The 17646-nt window shown below is 47.5% G+C and overlaps 1 protein-coding gene across 6 annotated transcripts in view; it reads left to right on the plus strand.

Annotated features, from left to right (window-relative positions):
• The window catches only part of COLQ (collagen like tail subunit of asymmetric acetylcholinesterase), a 97492-nt gene that overhangs the window by 46316 nt on the left and 33530 nt on the right, over positions 1 to 17646 (plus strand). For all 6 annotated transcript variants that reach the window (XM_086674266.1, XM_086674264.1, XM_025913945.2 and 3 more), the window contains exons 2-11: positions 1059 to 1171; positions 2281 to 2382; positions 6282 to 6326; positions 6660 to 6686; positions 8778 to 8840; positions 10560 to 10622; positions 11023 to 11049; positions 11699 to 11743; positions 11940 to 11975; positions 15450 to 15530. In XM_086674266.1, the coding sequence (XP_086530392.1) occupies positions 1059 to 1171; positions 2281 to 2382; positions 6282 to 6326; positions 6660 to 6686; positions 8778 to 8840; positions 10560 to 10622; positions 11023 to 11049; positions 11699 to 11743; positions 11940 to 11975; positions 15450 to 15530 (602 nt within the window). The remainder of the gene's footprint in view (positions 1 to 1058; positions 1172 to 2280; positions 2383 to 6281; positions 6327 to 6659; positions 6687 to 8777; positions 8841 to 10559; positions 10623 to 11022; positions 11050 to 11698; positions 11744 to 11939; positions 11976 to 15449; positions 15531 to 17646) is intronic.

The following is a 17646-nucleotide window of genomic DNA, read 5'->3' on the forward strand; positions in this document are numbered from 1 at the left end:
ATTTGTTATTTCCTGTCCTTTTCATTTTAGCCATTCTGGTGGGGTGTGGAGTGGCTATCAACCCAATGTTCAGCCGCTGCAGAATGGATAAGTAGATTGTGGTTTGGTCACACAATGGAACTCTCTTCAGCGCTAACAGCTACAAACGACAACCCGAATGACCCTCACAAACACCGTGTTGAGCAAAAGAAGCCATACACAAGAATTCATGTTGTTTGATTCTATTTATATAAAGTTCCAGAATAGACACAATGAGTCCCTGGGGTTAGAAGTCAGAATGGTGGCGAGGGAGGTGTGCAGAGATTGGACAGGAGTTTATGGGGCTTGTGGATGATGAGGAGTTGTGTGTTTTGATCCAGGGGCCAGCCTCTAGGGTGTGTTCACTTTGCAGAAATCTGTTGGGCTGTGTGCTTATGATCTATGCCCTTTCTTTAAGGTATACTTCAATGTTGAACATACCCTAACATCGAACATGGGCAAGACCCCATGTTCAATAAAGCTACCAGGGTCCAGGGCCCCCGCCTTCATCTCCTCACACCCGTGTATTGAGTCATTAGACTGTAACCCTTTTGTGAGCATGGGTGACCCCAAATGTGTGTGTAGAGTCTAGGATCAAGTATGTGTTTTAAATCAGGGCTCCGGGTCTTGTATAGTCCATGCCACCTTGGGCCCTGGATGCCCCCTCCCTGAGCCTCCCTCTGAGGGCACCATCAAAGTAATTAACAAACACTTCCTTCTCCTCCTCTATTGGAGGTGTATTATGAGTCTGGACTTCTCGTTCCTTGTCACATCTACAAAGTGACAAGTCAGTCCACGAAGAAGGAGACATGGACTTTATTATGGTCATGGTGTCCATACCAGCTGCTTAACCATCTTCGTTCAGCAAAGGCTGGGGGAGGGCTACATCAAGTGGCAAACAGACGGTGCACTCACATCTAACTGGTTAGAAATCACATTCAGAAATCTGGAGTTTGCGGCATGGGTCTCCTTAGGGTTCAGGGGACATGACAGAGGCCCCGACACTGTCGGGGCTATGAGCAGCAATTTTCTCTGCACAGCTCTTCCCGGCCTGGATCAGAAGAAGCGTGGCAGCCACAGAGCATGCTGCCTCCTGACGCCCCCTCCACCCCCGCTGTTCCCACCACCATTCTTCAGAGGAGGCCGAAGCCTGGTGAGTACCTCAGGGCTTGTGAGAGAACAGACACAGGGGCTCCCCAGTGCCCACCACACAGCCCCCGCCCCCAACTTCCCCGCACTTGAAGTGAGAAGCCTCCAGATTCTTTTCGAGGGATCCAACCCTTTACTCTCACACAGCAGGTTGAACTCTAGAATGGGCATTTGCAGTTTCTTGTGTGTGTCCATTCTCCCGCTGTCATAAATAAGTTATGGAGGGAGATTCTTGTCAGCAGGAAATTGGATTTGGAAAAGCATCCCATCTCCCTGAGAACAATGAGGTGAATTTATAACTTTCTAGGCTCCCTTCAGTTGCTCAGAACAGAATTTCCCCTTTCTTCCCAAGTGTTTATGAAGTTCCCTTCCACAGCCCATGTTTAACATAGCCTGTTTCTGTGAGGGGGCGCAGGAAATGGTCCCCCTATAGTCATACTGAGGTGTGAGAGGGAACAGGATTTGGGAAGACAACAGGCCAGAAGAGTCTTGCGACTTGGGATTCTCGAATTTTTCTGAGAATTCTTAGACCTGTACTGCCCAATGCAGTAGCCACTGGCCATATGTGTCTTCAACACCTCTCACGTGGCTCGTTAGAGTTGAGATGTGCTGTGCGTATGAAATACGCACTGGATTTTGAAGACTTGGGATGAAGAAAGAAGGTAAAATGTCTCAGTAATGTTTTAATATTGAATAGATGTTGAAATGATATCTGGGACATGTTGGGTTAAATCTATTATTAAACTTAATTTTACTTCCTTCTTTTTCCTTTTTTTAACTTGGCTACCAGAAAATTTTGAGCTACCTAGGTGGCTTGCATTTCATTTCTTTTGGACGGTGCTGGCCTAGACATTAGGCAAAGGCCCCTGAAATGAGCTTCCTAACTCCATCCAAAGGAGCTCTTCTAGCTCTATAATCTATTCAAGCCAGGAATGTCTTAGGAGAGAACAGGAACTTGGGGCCCAGAAGGTCATCTTCTTGGGACACCCACTGGGGTGTCAGGGAACCACCAATCTTGGGGACTGGATTGGGAGGCAGATCTGTGTCCAGGGGTAGTGACCCTTCTTCCGTCCCCCACGTCTGACCCATGACCATGTGTTGCTTGCATTGAAGCTTCTCTCCCCAGACATGAAGAATTTCATCCTGGAACTGGAGACCACACAGTCCTCATGTGTGCAAGGATCACTCGGCTCCCCTGGGCCCCCTGGCCCCCAGGTTGGTGCATTCCACCAGACCCTGTCCTGCTGTCTTCTGTTCAGAGCAGTAAAACCCACTGGGGAGAGTCTCTTAGAGCCGCCCTCTTCAACGCGACATGGGGGCCGCTTTTCTTTCCCTAGCTCACCTCCGGCTCCAGAGCCACGAGGCGAGTACACGGATTCCTCTTCTCTGGGAGAATGCTGGCCTCCCAGCCTTGATATCCTCACCTACACAGCGGAGACAGTAATTACCCCCACAGTACTGGATTTGGGTGGTGGTGGTGAGGGGACCAGATGAGCTGCTGTCTAGATGGATATGATTATTATTATAATGATCATCAGACGCTTGACGACAATTGGTTGCCCCTTATGTGACCATTGACCAATCCCCCCCCACCCCCCCGTAAACCAAGAATTGCCTGCATTTGGCGCAGGAAAGCAGAGGTAATGGGGCACTTGTTAGTCTGAGCCTCATTAGACACTGTGACCAGGCAGCCTCCCCCCACCCCACTAAAGCTAAAGGAAAGAGTGAGGAACAGGTGAAATGTTAGAGAAAGGATTTTCTAGGCAAACAAGAGTACCCTCCAGAGACCCTGTCTCACAGACCCTGGCTCCCCTGACTTGCCTGGATGAGGGGGCCCAGCAAGGAGGACCGCCCCCTGGCCTGGGGCTCGGGGCCTGCCGTGGGGAGATGAAAAAGGGTACAGGCAGTAGTCAGTTGCCCAAGTGCCTTAGGAATTCTGTCACCCCTCCTGGGTGACCCCTCCTATGGCTTCCCATCCCAGGAGACTAAGGCCCTGCAAGAGGACCCCACCTGTATCTCCTACAGTGTATCATACCAACATTGTCCACCCAACGCATATCTCTTGGGTCCTGAAGCATATCAAGCTTGTTCCAGCCTTAGGGCTTTTGCGCTCGTGGCTCAGGCTTTTGGAATGTTCTTTCCTCTGATTTTTACCACGGCCAGCTCCTTCATTACTCAGAACAGTTTATAGGCCACCTCCTTAGAAATGCCTTCCTCAACCAGCCAGTCTACAGTACCGTTCCCTGTCATTCTCAATCGCGATGACCTATTTTAATTCTCCGCACAATTTTCTCATTACGGTTTTCTTATTTTGTTATTGTTGTCGGTCTCTTTGGTCTTTTTATAAAGTATAAGCTCTATGGCGAGGACTGGCACACTATGGCCAATCAGATCTGGAAGCAGCCTGTTTTTGTAACTAAACTTTATTGTCTCTGGCCGCCTTTGTGCTGCAAGGGCAGAGGTCAGTGGCTGTGACAGAGATGCTGTATCAGAGGCGTAGTTTAAGATATTTACTATCTGCCTCTTTACAGAAAAGGTTTACCGACCCGTGGTCCTAGAGCAGGGATATCGTCTGTTTTGTGCCCGGTCTGTACCAGTGCACGGGTTCTTGTGATCTCTCCATAAATATTTATTGAACGCAATAAAGAACACAAAACAGGACTTTGAACCCAGAAATGGCCAGAGGCTGCCACAGAGGGGCTAGGAAGTCTGCAGAAAAGCAAGATGGACACCGAGGAGCACCTCCCAGGTGGATTTCTATCTTCCCACCTCCGGCAGTCTACACTGGTGGATCTCAGAACGCCTGAGAGCCACACGGCATGGGAAGGAAAGGGGGATTTTCTGCTGAACTCACACCCTCTCCAGCCCTGCTCACACACCTCTAACTCACGTGATCCACTTGAGTCATTCAGAGAATGTGCTGCCCAGCTAGGTGGGGTGGGGGTAGCGGGAGCATTTGCAGCCACTTCCATTGCTTAGAACATAGTGTAAATGCTGTTCCCAAGCAAAATGAGGTCTGTGAATCAGTAACAAGGGCATCCTCTGGGAGCTTGTCAGACATGCAGAATCTCATTCTCTCCTCCCCTTCACACACCCCCACCCACTCAATCAAAATCTGCATTAAAAAACATTTTTAATGCTTATTTTTGAAAGAGAGCAAGTGGGGGAGGAGCAGAGAGAGAGGAGACACAGAATCCGAAGTGCTGCATGCCGTCAGCTCAGACCCCGATGGGCTCAAACTCACAAACTGGGAGATGGAGAAGCTTAACCCACTGAGCCACCCAGGCACCCCAAAATCTGCATTTTAACAAGCCCCCCTAGTGAAACATCTGCACATCAGAATTTGGAAAGCACTGAGCTAGAGCACAATGGCCTGGTAAAATCCCTCCAGCCCATTTTAAGAAATCGAAAAAACAGGCTTGATAATAAGAAATGAGAGAATGGAACAGCGTTCATCCTTGCAAGGGGACTGGACAGGTGGCAGGCACACTGCCCTGGGGCTCCCTGTCACCATGGGCTCCTAGACTTTGGGGAGCAGGGAACCTCTGCCCTTCTGAGTCACACTCTCTGGGAGCCCTGGCACCCCCTAGGCTTTGATCCTCAAGGACTGTGTACCCTGTACCCTGGGCTATCAATCCAAGCTGGCCCTCACAGCCGTGAAATAGGGCCAGGTGCTGGGGCCAGCGCAGTCCCCAGCAGGTCACTGGGCAAGTGGCTGAGGAAGTGGGGGTGACGCCACCCTCCCAGGAAGCCCTATTTCCACACAAGGGTGTCCAGACCAGGAGTGAGGAGGGAGAGAAGCGGGGAGGAGGGGAAAGTTAGGGGGAGCAGGGGGGCTTGAAAGAAGAGGTAAGGTGGGGGCAGGGGAAGGAGAGAAGGGGAGAGTGGAAAGGGAAATGAAATGATGACATTGCCTCTTCCCATCCCGCAAACAGGAAAATAAATCAAAGTCTGGTTCCCAAACTTAGCTGTACGTTAGAATCCCTGAGAGCTTCGGGGCACCTGGGTGGCTCAGTCGGTTAAGCAGCCAACTACAGCTCACGTCATGATCTCATGGTTCGTGAGTTCGAGCCCCGCATCGGGCTCTGTGCTGACGGCTCAGAGCCTGGAGCCTACTTCAGATTCTGTGTCCCCCTGTCTCTGCCCCTTCCCTGCTCATGTTCTGTCTCTCTTTCTCTCCCAAAAGTAAACATTAAAAAAATTTTAATTTATAAAGAATCCCTGGGAGATTCAAAAATTCCTGATGCCTAATGCCCCTTTCCTTGAGATTGTGATGTAATTGATCTGGGTTGGCTTGGTCAGGATTTTCAAAAGATCCTCAGGGGATTCTAATGTGCAGACAGCTTTGGGAACCACTGAGGGGACTGTTTATCATTTGGACAAGTCTCAAAGGAATCATATTTCAAACAGGCTTTGTGGTAGGTGTGTTCACCAGCAGATCATGGGGATAAAATTGTGGCCTGCTACAAGTTGATGGATTTCCTCTTTGCCGTACTGGGGAATTTGGAAAACAGTCAACCGAGCATTTCATAGACGCGTGAACAGAAAGCAGCTGCATATTGGCCGTGGGTGTGGCAGGCTTTAGTGTAGTGGGTGCTAGAGTCCCTGAGCTGGAGTCAGCCCCACTCCTGGGACTGGGCAATGAGACAAAACGCACCATTGCCCACATTCTTAACGTCTTAAAGAAGGGTTTCACTGCACCTAGTGCCCATAGATCCAGCACAGAAATTTCTAAGTTGGCTGCTCCTATGTGCAAAGAGTAACTTCCCTCTTGTCAGGGCCCCAGGGGGGCTTGGTTGAGAGCAGCTGAAAAGCTATGAGAGGTGGTGACGCATCTTGTTTTCTGCAAACAGCGTTTCTTCAAGACTCTCTGGTTGTAACCACGGCACCCCTGGAAGCACAGCTCAGGGAAAGTTACCAGAGGACAAGGAGACTGGGTTGGAGGGCACAAGAGGGTCCTTCATGGGGACCTTGGACCCCTAGTCTGCTAGAGGGAACCACGCTGCTAGAGGAGCCCAACGCACCAAGAGCCTCCCTTGAAGTCACGCCTCCCTCCCCACCCATCCTGCCTTGTTTTGATGGAGACCTTTTCATTTCTTATGTTGATTGCATAGGGTCCACCAGGACTTCCTGGCAAGATAGGACCAAAGGGAGAAAAGGTATGAGTCACTGCCTTCTTCAGTCCACCCCTTCTTGGTAATTCCAGCCTGTTTCCTGGGGATGCCACTGAGAATTTTCTGGTTGAGATGTCAAAGAATGTGCTAATTCTGCCTGAGAGAGTGAGGATGGGCTCCGTGATGGCGGGGCTGCTGCTGCATGTGTGAGATCCCACTGGCGTATTTCAGCTTGGCCCACTGACATGGCAGGGGTGCTGTGAATGGCCAAGCAACCAAGCCACACGCTCATGCCCAGCCGTCAGCCCTACTAAGCTCTGTGCTTCCAGAACTTCTCTTCCAAAGAAGCCTCTGCTTACCTGTCTTCTCCATCCACAGGGGGAGCTTGGCCTACCAGGAAGAAAGGTATGGTTCATGCTGTTCTGTCAGCATTGCACGGGCAACTGTTCTCTGTGTGTGTGTGCACGTGTGTGTGTGAGTGTGCGTGTGCACGCACCCACAAGTACTCTTAGGGGTAGGAGCCACCAGCAGTATACTTCCTTAGACTCCAGTATCCAGGTGGACAATGATGGCACTGCCATTCTGATGACAGTGGGCTTTTTCTGCCTGTTCTTTTTTTTTTTTTTTTTTTTTTTTTGAGAGAGACAGGGAGCGTGAGCAAGGGAGGGGCAGAGAGAAAGGGAGAGGGAGAGAATCCCGAGCAGGCTCCACACTGCCAGCACAGAGCCCCATGTGGGGCTCAAACCCACGAACTGTGAGATCATGATCCGAGCCGAAACCAAGAGTCAGACACTTAACCGACTGAGTCACTCAGGTGCCCCATTTTCTGCCTGTTCTTTTGGTCGAGAGCCTGCTACTGCCATGCATCTGGACCTCTCCCAGAGGCTGCCAAGCCTGCCCAAATTTCCCCCAACCTCAGACCATCTCATTCTGCCACCCATTAGGGAAATCATCCAGGGCCCCAACCAGTGGCACTAAATGACTCTTACTGTCTATTTGATTAAACTGGAATAAAGTGCAGAACAGAAGCCAATAGCTTTTGCCTTTTGGCCCAGCTGAAATACACAGGAGTCACTTAAGGTCATAGGGACTTTGAGCGAACCAAACACATGTTACCAAGGCTCTCATTCAGGTCAGGAAAGAGTAAACCAGCAGCCACTCACTGTGGTCAATGGATGTTGGCACTGAAACTGTAGGTCTCAGTGATAGAAGGCGGTGTAACACTGTGGCCAAACAAGATGCTTATGATTCTAAATATAAATTATTAGTTTTCTGGTTAAATGTTCTATTCAGATGGTTTCACTATCAACAAAAGCCTCAAACAGACCTTTGCAAGCAAAATTACATCCCTCAAGGACACAGATCACAGCTCCAGCCAAGGCACAGGGGTTATCTGAAGCGCTGGGCTGGAAAGCATTCTGGGATGGTCTTCATGCTCAGAACTAACGAGGGTCGTGATCAGTTAGTGATGTCTCCCATGAAAGTGGGAAAGAGTAGAAACGAGGACACGTGTTAGCATTTGTGATCTCCAGTTTAGGGGCTGAGCCTTCCACATGTCTAGTTAGGTTAACTGTGAAATTAGCCAGTGGGTGCAGAGGTTGAGATAGACCCCAGGTCCCCGCCCCCACTTCCTCTTGTAAGGTTTGCTCTTGCATGGCTCCTGGCTTAGGTTGGCCTCCCTAGAAGCAGAGGTAGAGACCACACGTGCCATGTAGAAGTGAACACATTAAGGGAGTTCTCTCAGAAGGATCCTGAGGGGAGGGGAAGCCGGATGGTGCCGGGGAAGAAGCCCAGCTTGGGTGTGGTGTCAGATGAAGTCCATCTTCAGCCCCATTGCTAGGGGAGCTCTGGTGTGTGAACAGCACCACAGAGCTTGTCCTGTCCTGACGTAAGGGAGCTGGGTTATTGGCTGCAGGGAGAAGAGGTGCATGAATTGCCAGGCAGCTCCAATTGACCATTGGCAAATTCCACAATTACAGGTTGCAGGAATGCGTTGTGGCAGGAAGGCAGGTAGCCACTGGGGGGATGGGCACAGTGAGCAAGTGAAAAAGATTTTGAGGGAATACCAACAGCATCTGCTGCTGTACCCCAAACAAAACCCCACCCCATTCCATGCCATATCCTTGGGAAGAACCTGTTGGAATGCAAGGAACATTTGGGTGAATGGGCAGGTGAGTGGAGGTCATAAGCCAAGAAGTTTAGAATCCCTTCTCTATCACCGTCCTTCACCGCACCGCCCCCCCCCCCCCCCGGCACCTTCCGTTTCTTGAGTAGAATAAGAGCTTATGTGTTGACATAATATAACACCAAACTCTTTAACTTATGTGTAAGTGACCCAACCTTCTAGGCTATCAGTCACTGGAGGGTGGGGATGAAGGACCTAGAAGCTATGCTTAAGGGCCCTACAGTCCCCTGTGAGCTCCCAAAACAAATCTCATTTCCTGGAAGGAAGGAAACAAACCCAGTTGTCCTGACTTTTGTTGTTCATTTTTGAAGGGTAGACCTGGCCCCCCGGGTGTTCCTGGCATGCCTGGGCCAGTCGGCCCTGAAGGACCCAGGGTAAGTATGGCACACTCTCAGGGTTCATGTGGTATCAGAACATGAGGGGGGATGTCAGCCCCCTGGCCTTTGGCACATAGTGAAACTTGTTTCCTTAAGAGGAGGAAGATGAAGAAAGGACGAGGACTGCCCAGAGGTCCCCAAACACTTGGGGACCTTTACTTGAACTATAAGACCTTGGCCCGTCCAGCAGCTCTGCTCCTATGAGCGGGGGTGGGGGGGAGAATTGAAGGGCCGCTCCCCTCTTTCACAGGGACCCCGGTTCTCCTTTGTCCTCAGAGGTGGCCTGAAATTCTTTGGTTTCCCTGAGATGACCCACGAGGTGCTTGTGTCTGGAAAGCTGTGCGGGAGTTTGGGGGTTGAGGGTGATGGGCACTGGCCAGCTGGAAAGACTGAAATCCTGCATTTAGCTAAGCTAAATGCTGATGAAATCCCTTCTTCACACAGATGATGGAAAGCTGACACATCCACACCCATACCTTTGTTTATATTCTTCTCCCTTTGGTCAGAGACTATTGGGTGCAGATTTGGCCTGCAGAAATCAGGGACGGGCAGGTGAATGTCACTATCTGCTCTGATTCAGTCACCAGCTGTATTTATTACACAGGATAGAAAACTGTGTTCCCAGTCCTCTTAGGAAAAGTCCCAAGGATATTTTTCCAAAAATCTACTTTATAGGTCTGAACTGTCTACTATGGCAGCAATTACCCATATGTGGCTACTGAGCCCTTAAAGTGTGGCTGGTACAACTGAGGAACTGAATTTTTTATTTTAATGTAAGTTTGAATTTAAAAACCTTTACTCAGTTCAGTTATTTGAAAATATGAAGGCATGTTTATAGCAACTTGAATGTGTGACTCTGCTGTTTCAGTATAAATTTTATGAAATCTAAATACAGATCGAGTATTTTGGATGAAAATTTAATGCCTGAATTGAGATATGATTTAAATATAAAATACACAACAGATTTAAAATATCTATTCTAAAAATCAGATTGTAAAATATCTCATTAATTTATATTGATTATATGTTTAAATGATAATCAGATTAAATAAAATATATTAAAGTTGATTTCACCTGTTTTACTTTTTACCTGTTTTACTTTTAATGTAACTTCTAAAAAAATTCGAAAGTATGTGGCTCATCTTATATTTCTACTTTTCAGCACAGAGGGTGCTGAAAGTTCCAACTACAAACCATTCTGAGGGGCAACAGAGCCCACCCATGAGTCTTAGCCCCCTGTCTCCGTAATGCATGCCCAGAGGCTGATGTTCACTCTGTTTGACTGCAAACCTAGGGTGAGAATATATGAAAATGCCTGAAAGGCCCTCCCTATGCAGAGCATAAAACAGGTGAAGTTTTCTGGGGTGTTGACATTTAGTCCTGTGAGGCCCGATGCCCCCATGTTCTCTCCCCGCCCTCTCAAAACCTACTCCAGGAAAAGATCAAGCATTTGTAGCATATTAGCATTTAGTTTGGAGATCTGCTCTGCCTTGGGCAATTTCATTTTACGTTTAATCTCAAATACCAGAACGAAGTGTGAACTATGGAGCCTTGAACCCCTGGGAGTGAGCAAGGGAGCATGTGGGGTCCTCAGATTCACAAGCCAGCCCCAATGCCCCTAGTTCCATCATGATCTTGCCCATGATTTTCCTGGTTCTGTTTCTCTAGTAAATGTCACCGTTGGTCCTTTTCCCCATCTTCTTCTGATTCCCCCAGGGTGAAAAAGGTGACCTGGGTGTGATGGGCTTGCCAGGGTCAAGAGGACCAATGGGCTTCAAGGTCAGTGTGTTGGTCCAGACGGACATTCCCGGCTCTTCTCACTAAGGCTCTGGAGCAGCTGCTGTCCACAAAGATGGGGGGTTGGGTGGGGCTGCTGTCCTGGGCTTGGGGAGTGTCACAGATACCAGAAAGCCCAGTGCCAGAGTGCTTGTCTTTACCAGCCCTTTGGGGGACATCATGCCTGGGATGCAGGGGCATAGGGATGTCCTTCCTGTTATTCTCCTGGGCAGGGAGGGTCAAGCTTCTGAACAACAAGGCAGATGGAAAACTTTGTTCAGGCCTTTGGGGGTAAGAAAAGCAATGTTCTTTTTAGGCCTGGTATAAACATAACCCTAAGGGACATCTTTGTGTTTACTGCTACATAGGGTGAATCGTAAATGCACCTTTTGCTTTCTTTTAGGGCTACCCTGGATCCAGAGGGGAAAAGGTTAGTGCTTGTCTCCCATGGCTTCCCAGAGCCTGGTCTGGGCTATTGACTCTGGGGTCAGTGATGAGCAGAAGACAGGCCCAGGTTTCTCTTAAGTTAGCACCTATAGTGACCATTCCTAGATATCCCCCTGTCCTTTGTCATTGGACTGAGAGAGCAGGGAAGGGCCTCCCAAGGCAGGGCGAGTAGGTTAGGGAGGAGCTCCCAGTGGAGGTAGAGGCCCCTCATGTGGAGCAGATTAGTAGCTGAAGTCTGTACTGGTGGAGGGGAAACACAGCCTGCCTGCGGGGCACTGGAGGGAGATGGTTGGTGTTGTCTGTAGACCACGCTTCTACCACACAACTTTCTCATCTGTCAGAAACCAAACCAAGTAAAAAAAATCCAGCCAGAACCTGGGGACAAATTTCCCACAGGAGGAGAGAGGATCTGGGACCCAGAATTTTCTGCGAGTTGTCTTTTATTAATGCAAGGGTCTTTGTGGTCCAAATAAAAGGTAGACCACAAAACATTCCTTCCCTGGGCAAGTCACCTGAAGCCTACTTCTTTGCCTGTAAATGAGTGTGTTGGCTTAGGGAGCTTTCATTTTGAAACTCTCCAGTTTTACCCCAGGGTATTAACTCTTTGATTCCCTCCTGTGGTTTCCTCCTAGGGATCCAGAGGTGAAAGGGGTGACTTGGGTCCCAAAGGAGAAAAGGTAATGGCCTTTGCATGGAATGATAAACTACAGAGGAAATGGCAGCCCTTGCCCACCGCCATCTTGTGGGCTGTCCTACTGACTGACTGACTGACTGACTGACGGCTCTATCTTGAGAACAGCTGACCACACTCTTCCACAGCCCTTTCAAGCACTATCTCAGAGGCAGTCACTATGTGTGTTGCTCTCTTCACAGGGTTTCCCGGGATTTCCTGGAATGTTGGGGCAGAAAGTAAGTACTTAGAAGTAGTAAAAATAGGCCTCAGTAATAAATTGGACCTTCTTAGCACCACAAAAAGAGCTCTGGGCAGGGAAAGTGGGTTTCGTCGTGGAAGGTTTTGGTTTAGAAGGGGAGCATGTTGCTGTGCATGTTGGTGAGAGGGTGACCGCATGGTCTGAGACCTCCCTCCAGTTCAGTGGGAGGGAAAGGATGCCCTGTCTGGGTAGAGAGGCCTTTCTTTGCATTTCCTGCCTCTTAGAGGGCCATGGTAATGTTCAGAAGCAGCAAGCGTCAGACAGTTGGATCAGATCTGAGCTACAGTGGTCGAGGGCCCCAGCGCGAAGCACAGGCATCTTTGGCCTAATGCCTTTGTTGAAGACCCTCAACCTAGACCCTCTTGGAGGGCAGTACATGTACTGTCAGAGGCACACAGAGCTATTTTAACTGGGTGACAACAACCCTTTTTTATTTGCATTTTTTCATTTAAATAGTTAGCTATTTAGTGGGATTTCATGGATATCTTGCTGGGAACAAGTCTTAATAAAAATGGGAGTTCATTCAGCTGACTTTAAAAAATATCCAGCAACTAACAGTAGAGCGGTGTGCCGATATGACAAAAATTGTGGAAGTGGCAAGTGACTAATAGATTTCTGGAACCTTTTACTTAGGGCCAGGGTCTAGAAAGAAAGGGGGGTGGTGAGAGGAGGTGTTGGGATAAAGAGAGCGTGCATAAATGTCCCCTCAGAACAACTGTATCTAACATAGTAACTTGTAACAGGGGTTCCTCATGCTTAAGGCATTGGCCTGGGAGATGGTCATTTTCACCTGAGCCTCAGAGAATAGTATTCTTCAAACATGCAAATACATGCTTTCTTAGAATTCTAATTGTCTTTCAAATTTATCTTAAAGTTTTCTTTTTCCAACTTGAATTAACAATTTTTATCTGACCTGCTGTCAGTAGAGCTTGCTTGCTTATTTATTTGTTTATTTATAATGTTCACTTATTTTTGCGAGACACAGTGACAGAGTGAGAGCAGGGAAGGAGCAGAGAGAGAGGGAGACACAGAATCTGAAGCAGGCTCCAGGCTCTGAGCTGTCAGCACAGAGCCTGACATGGGGCTTGAACCCATGAACTGTGAGATCATGACCCGAGCCGAAGTCGGATGCTTAACCGACTGAGCCACCCAGGTGCCCCGAGCATATTTAAATAATGTCAGTCATCTGCCATTAATTTATTATTATTTACCACTGCCTTAAGCTGTCAAAAAACTGTTCCTGCTATTCCCTAGGTGGAGTGTTGGATTAAAAATAATTACATAAACAAATTAAAGGAAACATTAAAAGAGAAAAAACTAATCTGATTTAAAAATATTAGGCTAGGTTTTCATTCAGTGCAACAGTGAACATCAAAGAATAATAAATTACTGTGGAATTAAGTATGACAGCTGGCCTCTGCACCATTTACTAGGCTTGCCATGTAGAGTTCTCTTTCCCTTTCATGGCAGGCTGTTTTAAGACAGAGATGATATGATAATGGTAATTAGGTCTTAGAAATTAGATCAAGAACTTACTGTCTGCTTTCAGTTGATGAAGAGAGGGGCCACACTTCCTTCTGCCAATCTTTAAAAAAAAAAAAAAAAAAACTTACACTGTTTATGCTGCTGTTTTCTCCAAGCCAAACAAAACACCCCCTGACCTCCTCTAAACAACCAAGGGAAATGGTGCATACATCTGCATAGCCAAGTAGAATCCACGCCGTTCTCCCACACTCCCTTTCTGTCCAGATGCTGGAGGACACGACAGGTTGCCAGGAAATCAGAGGTTTAAGGACAGTTCTTGATGTGGCAAGAGTTGATGGCTTGGGTAGGGAGGGGCCAACTTGTTATGTTGGCCGAGTGACCGATCATTTCAGAGCTGTATTCTTTTTTTTTTTTTTTTTAATTTTTTTTTTTCATTTTTTCTCCTTTCTTTTCAACGTTTTTATTTATTTTTGGGACAGAGAGAGACAGAGCATGAACGGGGGAGGGGCAGAGAGAGAGGGAGACACAGAATCGGAAACAGGCTCCAGGCTCTGAGCCATCAGCCCAGAGCCTGACGCGGGGCTCGAACTCACGGACCGCGAGATCGTGACCTGGCTGAAGTCGGACGCTTAACCGACTGCGCCACCCAGGAGCCCCCAGAGCTGTATTCTTGATCCTTACTCTTTATTAGTATTTCCTGAAATTTTCTATTATGTTATACCTCCCCTGACTTCCATGTGAAGAGCCCACTGGGTGTTTATTGTTCTGAGTGCCTGGAGCAGCTCTTTATGGACACTGGATGCTGACTAACCGAAACTCCCCCGGTTGCTGTTGCTAAAGTTAGCTTGTTGGTGGTGCGTTCTGGGCTGTGGAAGGATAACTGGAAGTAGGAATGGTGTTCTGTAGGCTCCGTCACCCAAATAAACAGGAAGTGGTCCTGGAATCCTAGCAGTACACGAGGAAAGAGAGAAACTATAGTGGGAAAATGGGTTTTACAAAAGGTTGGCCTTAAACTATGGAATTCTTCAATTGGTGCATTTGGTTCTGATTGTTCAAAGTAGGGCTTTTCAATTAGAAGTATTGCTTCCAGGGGCACCTGGGTGGCTCAGTCGGTTAAGCGTCCAACTTCGGCTCAGGTCATGATCTCACAGCTTGTGAGTTCGAGCCCCGCGTCGGGCTCTGTGCTGACAGCTCGGAGCCTGGAGCCTGCTTCTGCCTCTGTGTCTTCCTCTCTCTCTCTGTCCCTACCCTGCTTGTGCTCTCTGTCTCTCATAAATGAATAAATGTTAAAAAAAAAAAAAAGAAGAAGAAGAAGTATTGCTTCCATGCCTTTTGTAGTTATTGAGCATTTGAATATATGTCTGGAACATTTTTCCCCATGGTTTTCATCTAAATCAAACGAAAGTGAGCTAGAACTGAAACCGGTTTTTACAGAAGAGTAGGGAAGTGTATAACCCTACATAAAGGTCCTTACGTGAGCAGAAACTTCCCAAAGATGATAGTTGTCAAAACTGTGTCCAATCATTCAAAAACTCACAGATTTGAATTTGTGATAAAAACAAAACACAGTACAACATAAAATTGCAACTAAAAGAAAAAGCATTTTCCCCTGGCAGCTTGCAGCGTCACAGGCATACATATCATGGAAATGCAAGAATCTCCTACTTTGGCTGTTTGGGATGGTGATTTGGGACACCAAAATATGTGGCGCCCAGGAGCTGTCTGTCTTGGAGAATAAATAACCCACCCAGGGTAATCTTTCCTTTCTATTCCTTGAAAAATCTATCCACCTTTCACATGACCTCATCACTTTCCCAGTCTCTCAGACTGTCCGATTGGAAAAGGTCTGGAACGATCAAGTGCACTGCCCTCATGACCAGTGATTGGTCTGTCTACAGACGGACCTGCAGAGGAGTGCCTGCTCCACATGCACAGATTCCTCTCTCCTTCTCTTTCTTCTTTCCAGGGTGAAATGGGTCCAAAGGGTGAGCCTGGGATAGCAGGACACAGGGGACCCAGAGGAAGACCAGGAAAACGAGGCAAGCAGGTAAGGATCCCAGTGCTTACCACGCTCCTGAGGTCATTTCCTCCTGATGTAGGCAGATGGGGTAGAGAGGCAGACAGGTGGAGCCAATCAGCATAGGCACAGTCCCCAACGTCCTCTAGGCTGGTGGGCAGAAAGAGCACCACTTCCAGGAGCTCCTGCTTCTCTAGGCTAACCGAGGTTTGAAGCAGATGGGCTAGAATGCTCCGTTCAAACTGTGTCCAAGGCCAGAAGCAGGAGTGGATCTTTGCTTCATACGAACAGGTCTACCTTAACCAAAGCAACTGGGAATGGAAGCCAGATCTTGTTGTTTACCCAGAAAACTTGCTTTTTGCCTCAGTGCTCCAGACACAAATGGAGTTTGGGGGAATATCCAAATATTTGCTTGCTGTTGAAAGGTCTTCTGAGTCTCAACAATAGAGTGGTTTTTCCCTACTCGGGCCCCTGAGCTGTAAGTGACTCTCTTTATGGGCACTATCAAGGGCTTGGGGAAATTGTTCATTCTGAACGCTCCCTGGTCAGCAGGCACTTGTGATGTGAGAGGGAGAGGAAAGATGAAGGCACATTTGCCTGAGCTGCCTTTAGAGCTGTATTGAGTGCCTCGGAGAAGCTTCTTGTCTTTTGTCTAATGGACAGGCATCATTCCTTTACTTTTTTGGTTGTCTGTTTGTAGGCTTTTCACCCCTTTTTCCATTATAAATGTAGTATGTGATCATCACAGAAAACTTGGAAAATTCAGAAAAGTAGAAGGGAAATCATCTGAAGACCTAACACCCAGACATAACCCTGTTACCATTTTGGTGTGTTTCCTTCCAGTATTATTTCTTTGTGAACTTTCTGGTTGTTTGTTTCTTTTATATCCAATATCTAGTTGTTGTATCCTAAAACTTTAACTTAAAGTCACACATTTTTGCGCATTCCTGCACATATTTATTAAGCTCTTTTAAATGTCTGCATTGCATTTTGTAAATGAGTAAAGCAGTAGACTGCTTGGACAAGAGAGGCCTAACTAAAATTATATACAGATGCTGAGAGGTGAATATCTTTGGGCACAAACCTTTTTCCATTCTTATGTTTTTATTCTTTTCTTAGGCTGGGTCCATGGTTCTCAAACTTTAGCTTATATCAGAATCACTTCGGGGGCTGATTCGATACAGATTTCTCCGCCCCAGGTGCAGTGGTTGTAGTTCCAAGTTTGCCTCCTATTGTCCCCTGCACCTGGGCCTTATTTTTTAGAGCATCTGATGTAACTGACCTGGCATGGGGCTTTAGAATGGGTTGTTGTGGGGTTTTTTGTTTTTTGTTTTAAAGCTCTCTATATGATTCTAATATGTAGCCAACGTTCAGAACAATGGTCACAGTGTGAAGCCAATTCTGGTCTTTTCCAAGTGAACTTAGGAATGACACAGGCTCCAACCCCAGATAATACAAATTCCATTATAACTTTTGAAGTCGTAATAGTCCAGTTCAGTTTTCGAGGTTTTACGATGGCAGGCATGTCCATGACTTCACAATGTTGCCACAGATACCAATGCCCTAAAACCTAGGCTCAGAAAAAGGAGAAAAAAAAAAAGGGGAAATCTTTTTCTTCCCTACTGCTCATCCCATGCAGAAGGCTTTATGCTTGAAGTTCTAGAAGGCTTCTGTGCTTCTAGTGCCCTTCTGGGGTGGTATTTGTCTTTTCCTGGTGAAGGCTGGAGCCAAGACGGCTATTTCTTGACACTGTTGAGAATGATTCGGTTGGGACATTCTTCAAACTACACCAGCGCCATGTGTGGGAGCTCAGAGAAATGAGCTCATCCTTCCTACAAGATGTTATAAACAAGCTGAGTGTGCTCTGAACCCTCACTGCCTGTCTAGTCAGCAGATACTTGGGTTGTTAGCTTTGGGAGCCTGCCATCGTGGTTTTTTTTTTTTTTTTAACATTTATTTATTTTTATTATTTTAACGTTTATTTACTTTTGAGACAGAGAGAGATAGAGCATGAACAGGGGAGGGTCAGAGAGAGGGGGAGACACAGAATCTGAAACAGGCTCCAGGCTCTGAGCCGTCAGCACAGAGGCCGACGCAGGGCTCAGGCTCACGGACCACGAGATCATGAGCTGAGCCGAAGTCAGAC

The sequence above is a fragment of the Puma concolor genome, chromosome C2, assembly GCF_028749965.1.
Source record: "Puma concolor isolate L17-30 chromosome C2, mPumCon1.1.hap2, whole genome shotgun sequence".
In the NCBI taxonomy this organism is placed as follows: Eukaryota; Metazoa; Chordata; class Mammalia; order Carnivora; family Felidae; genus Puma; species Puma concolor.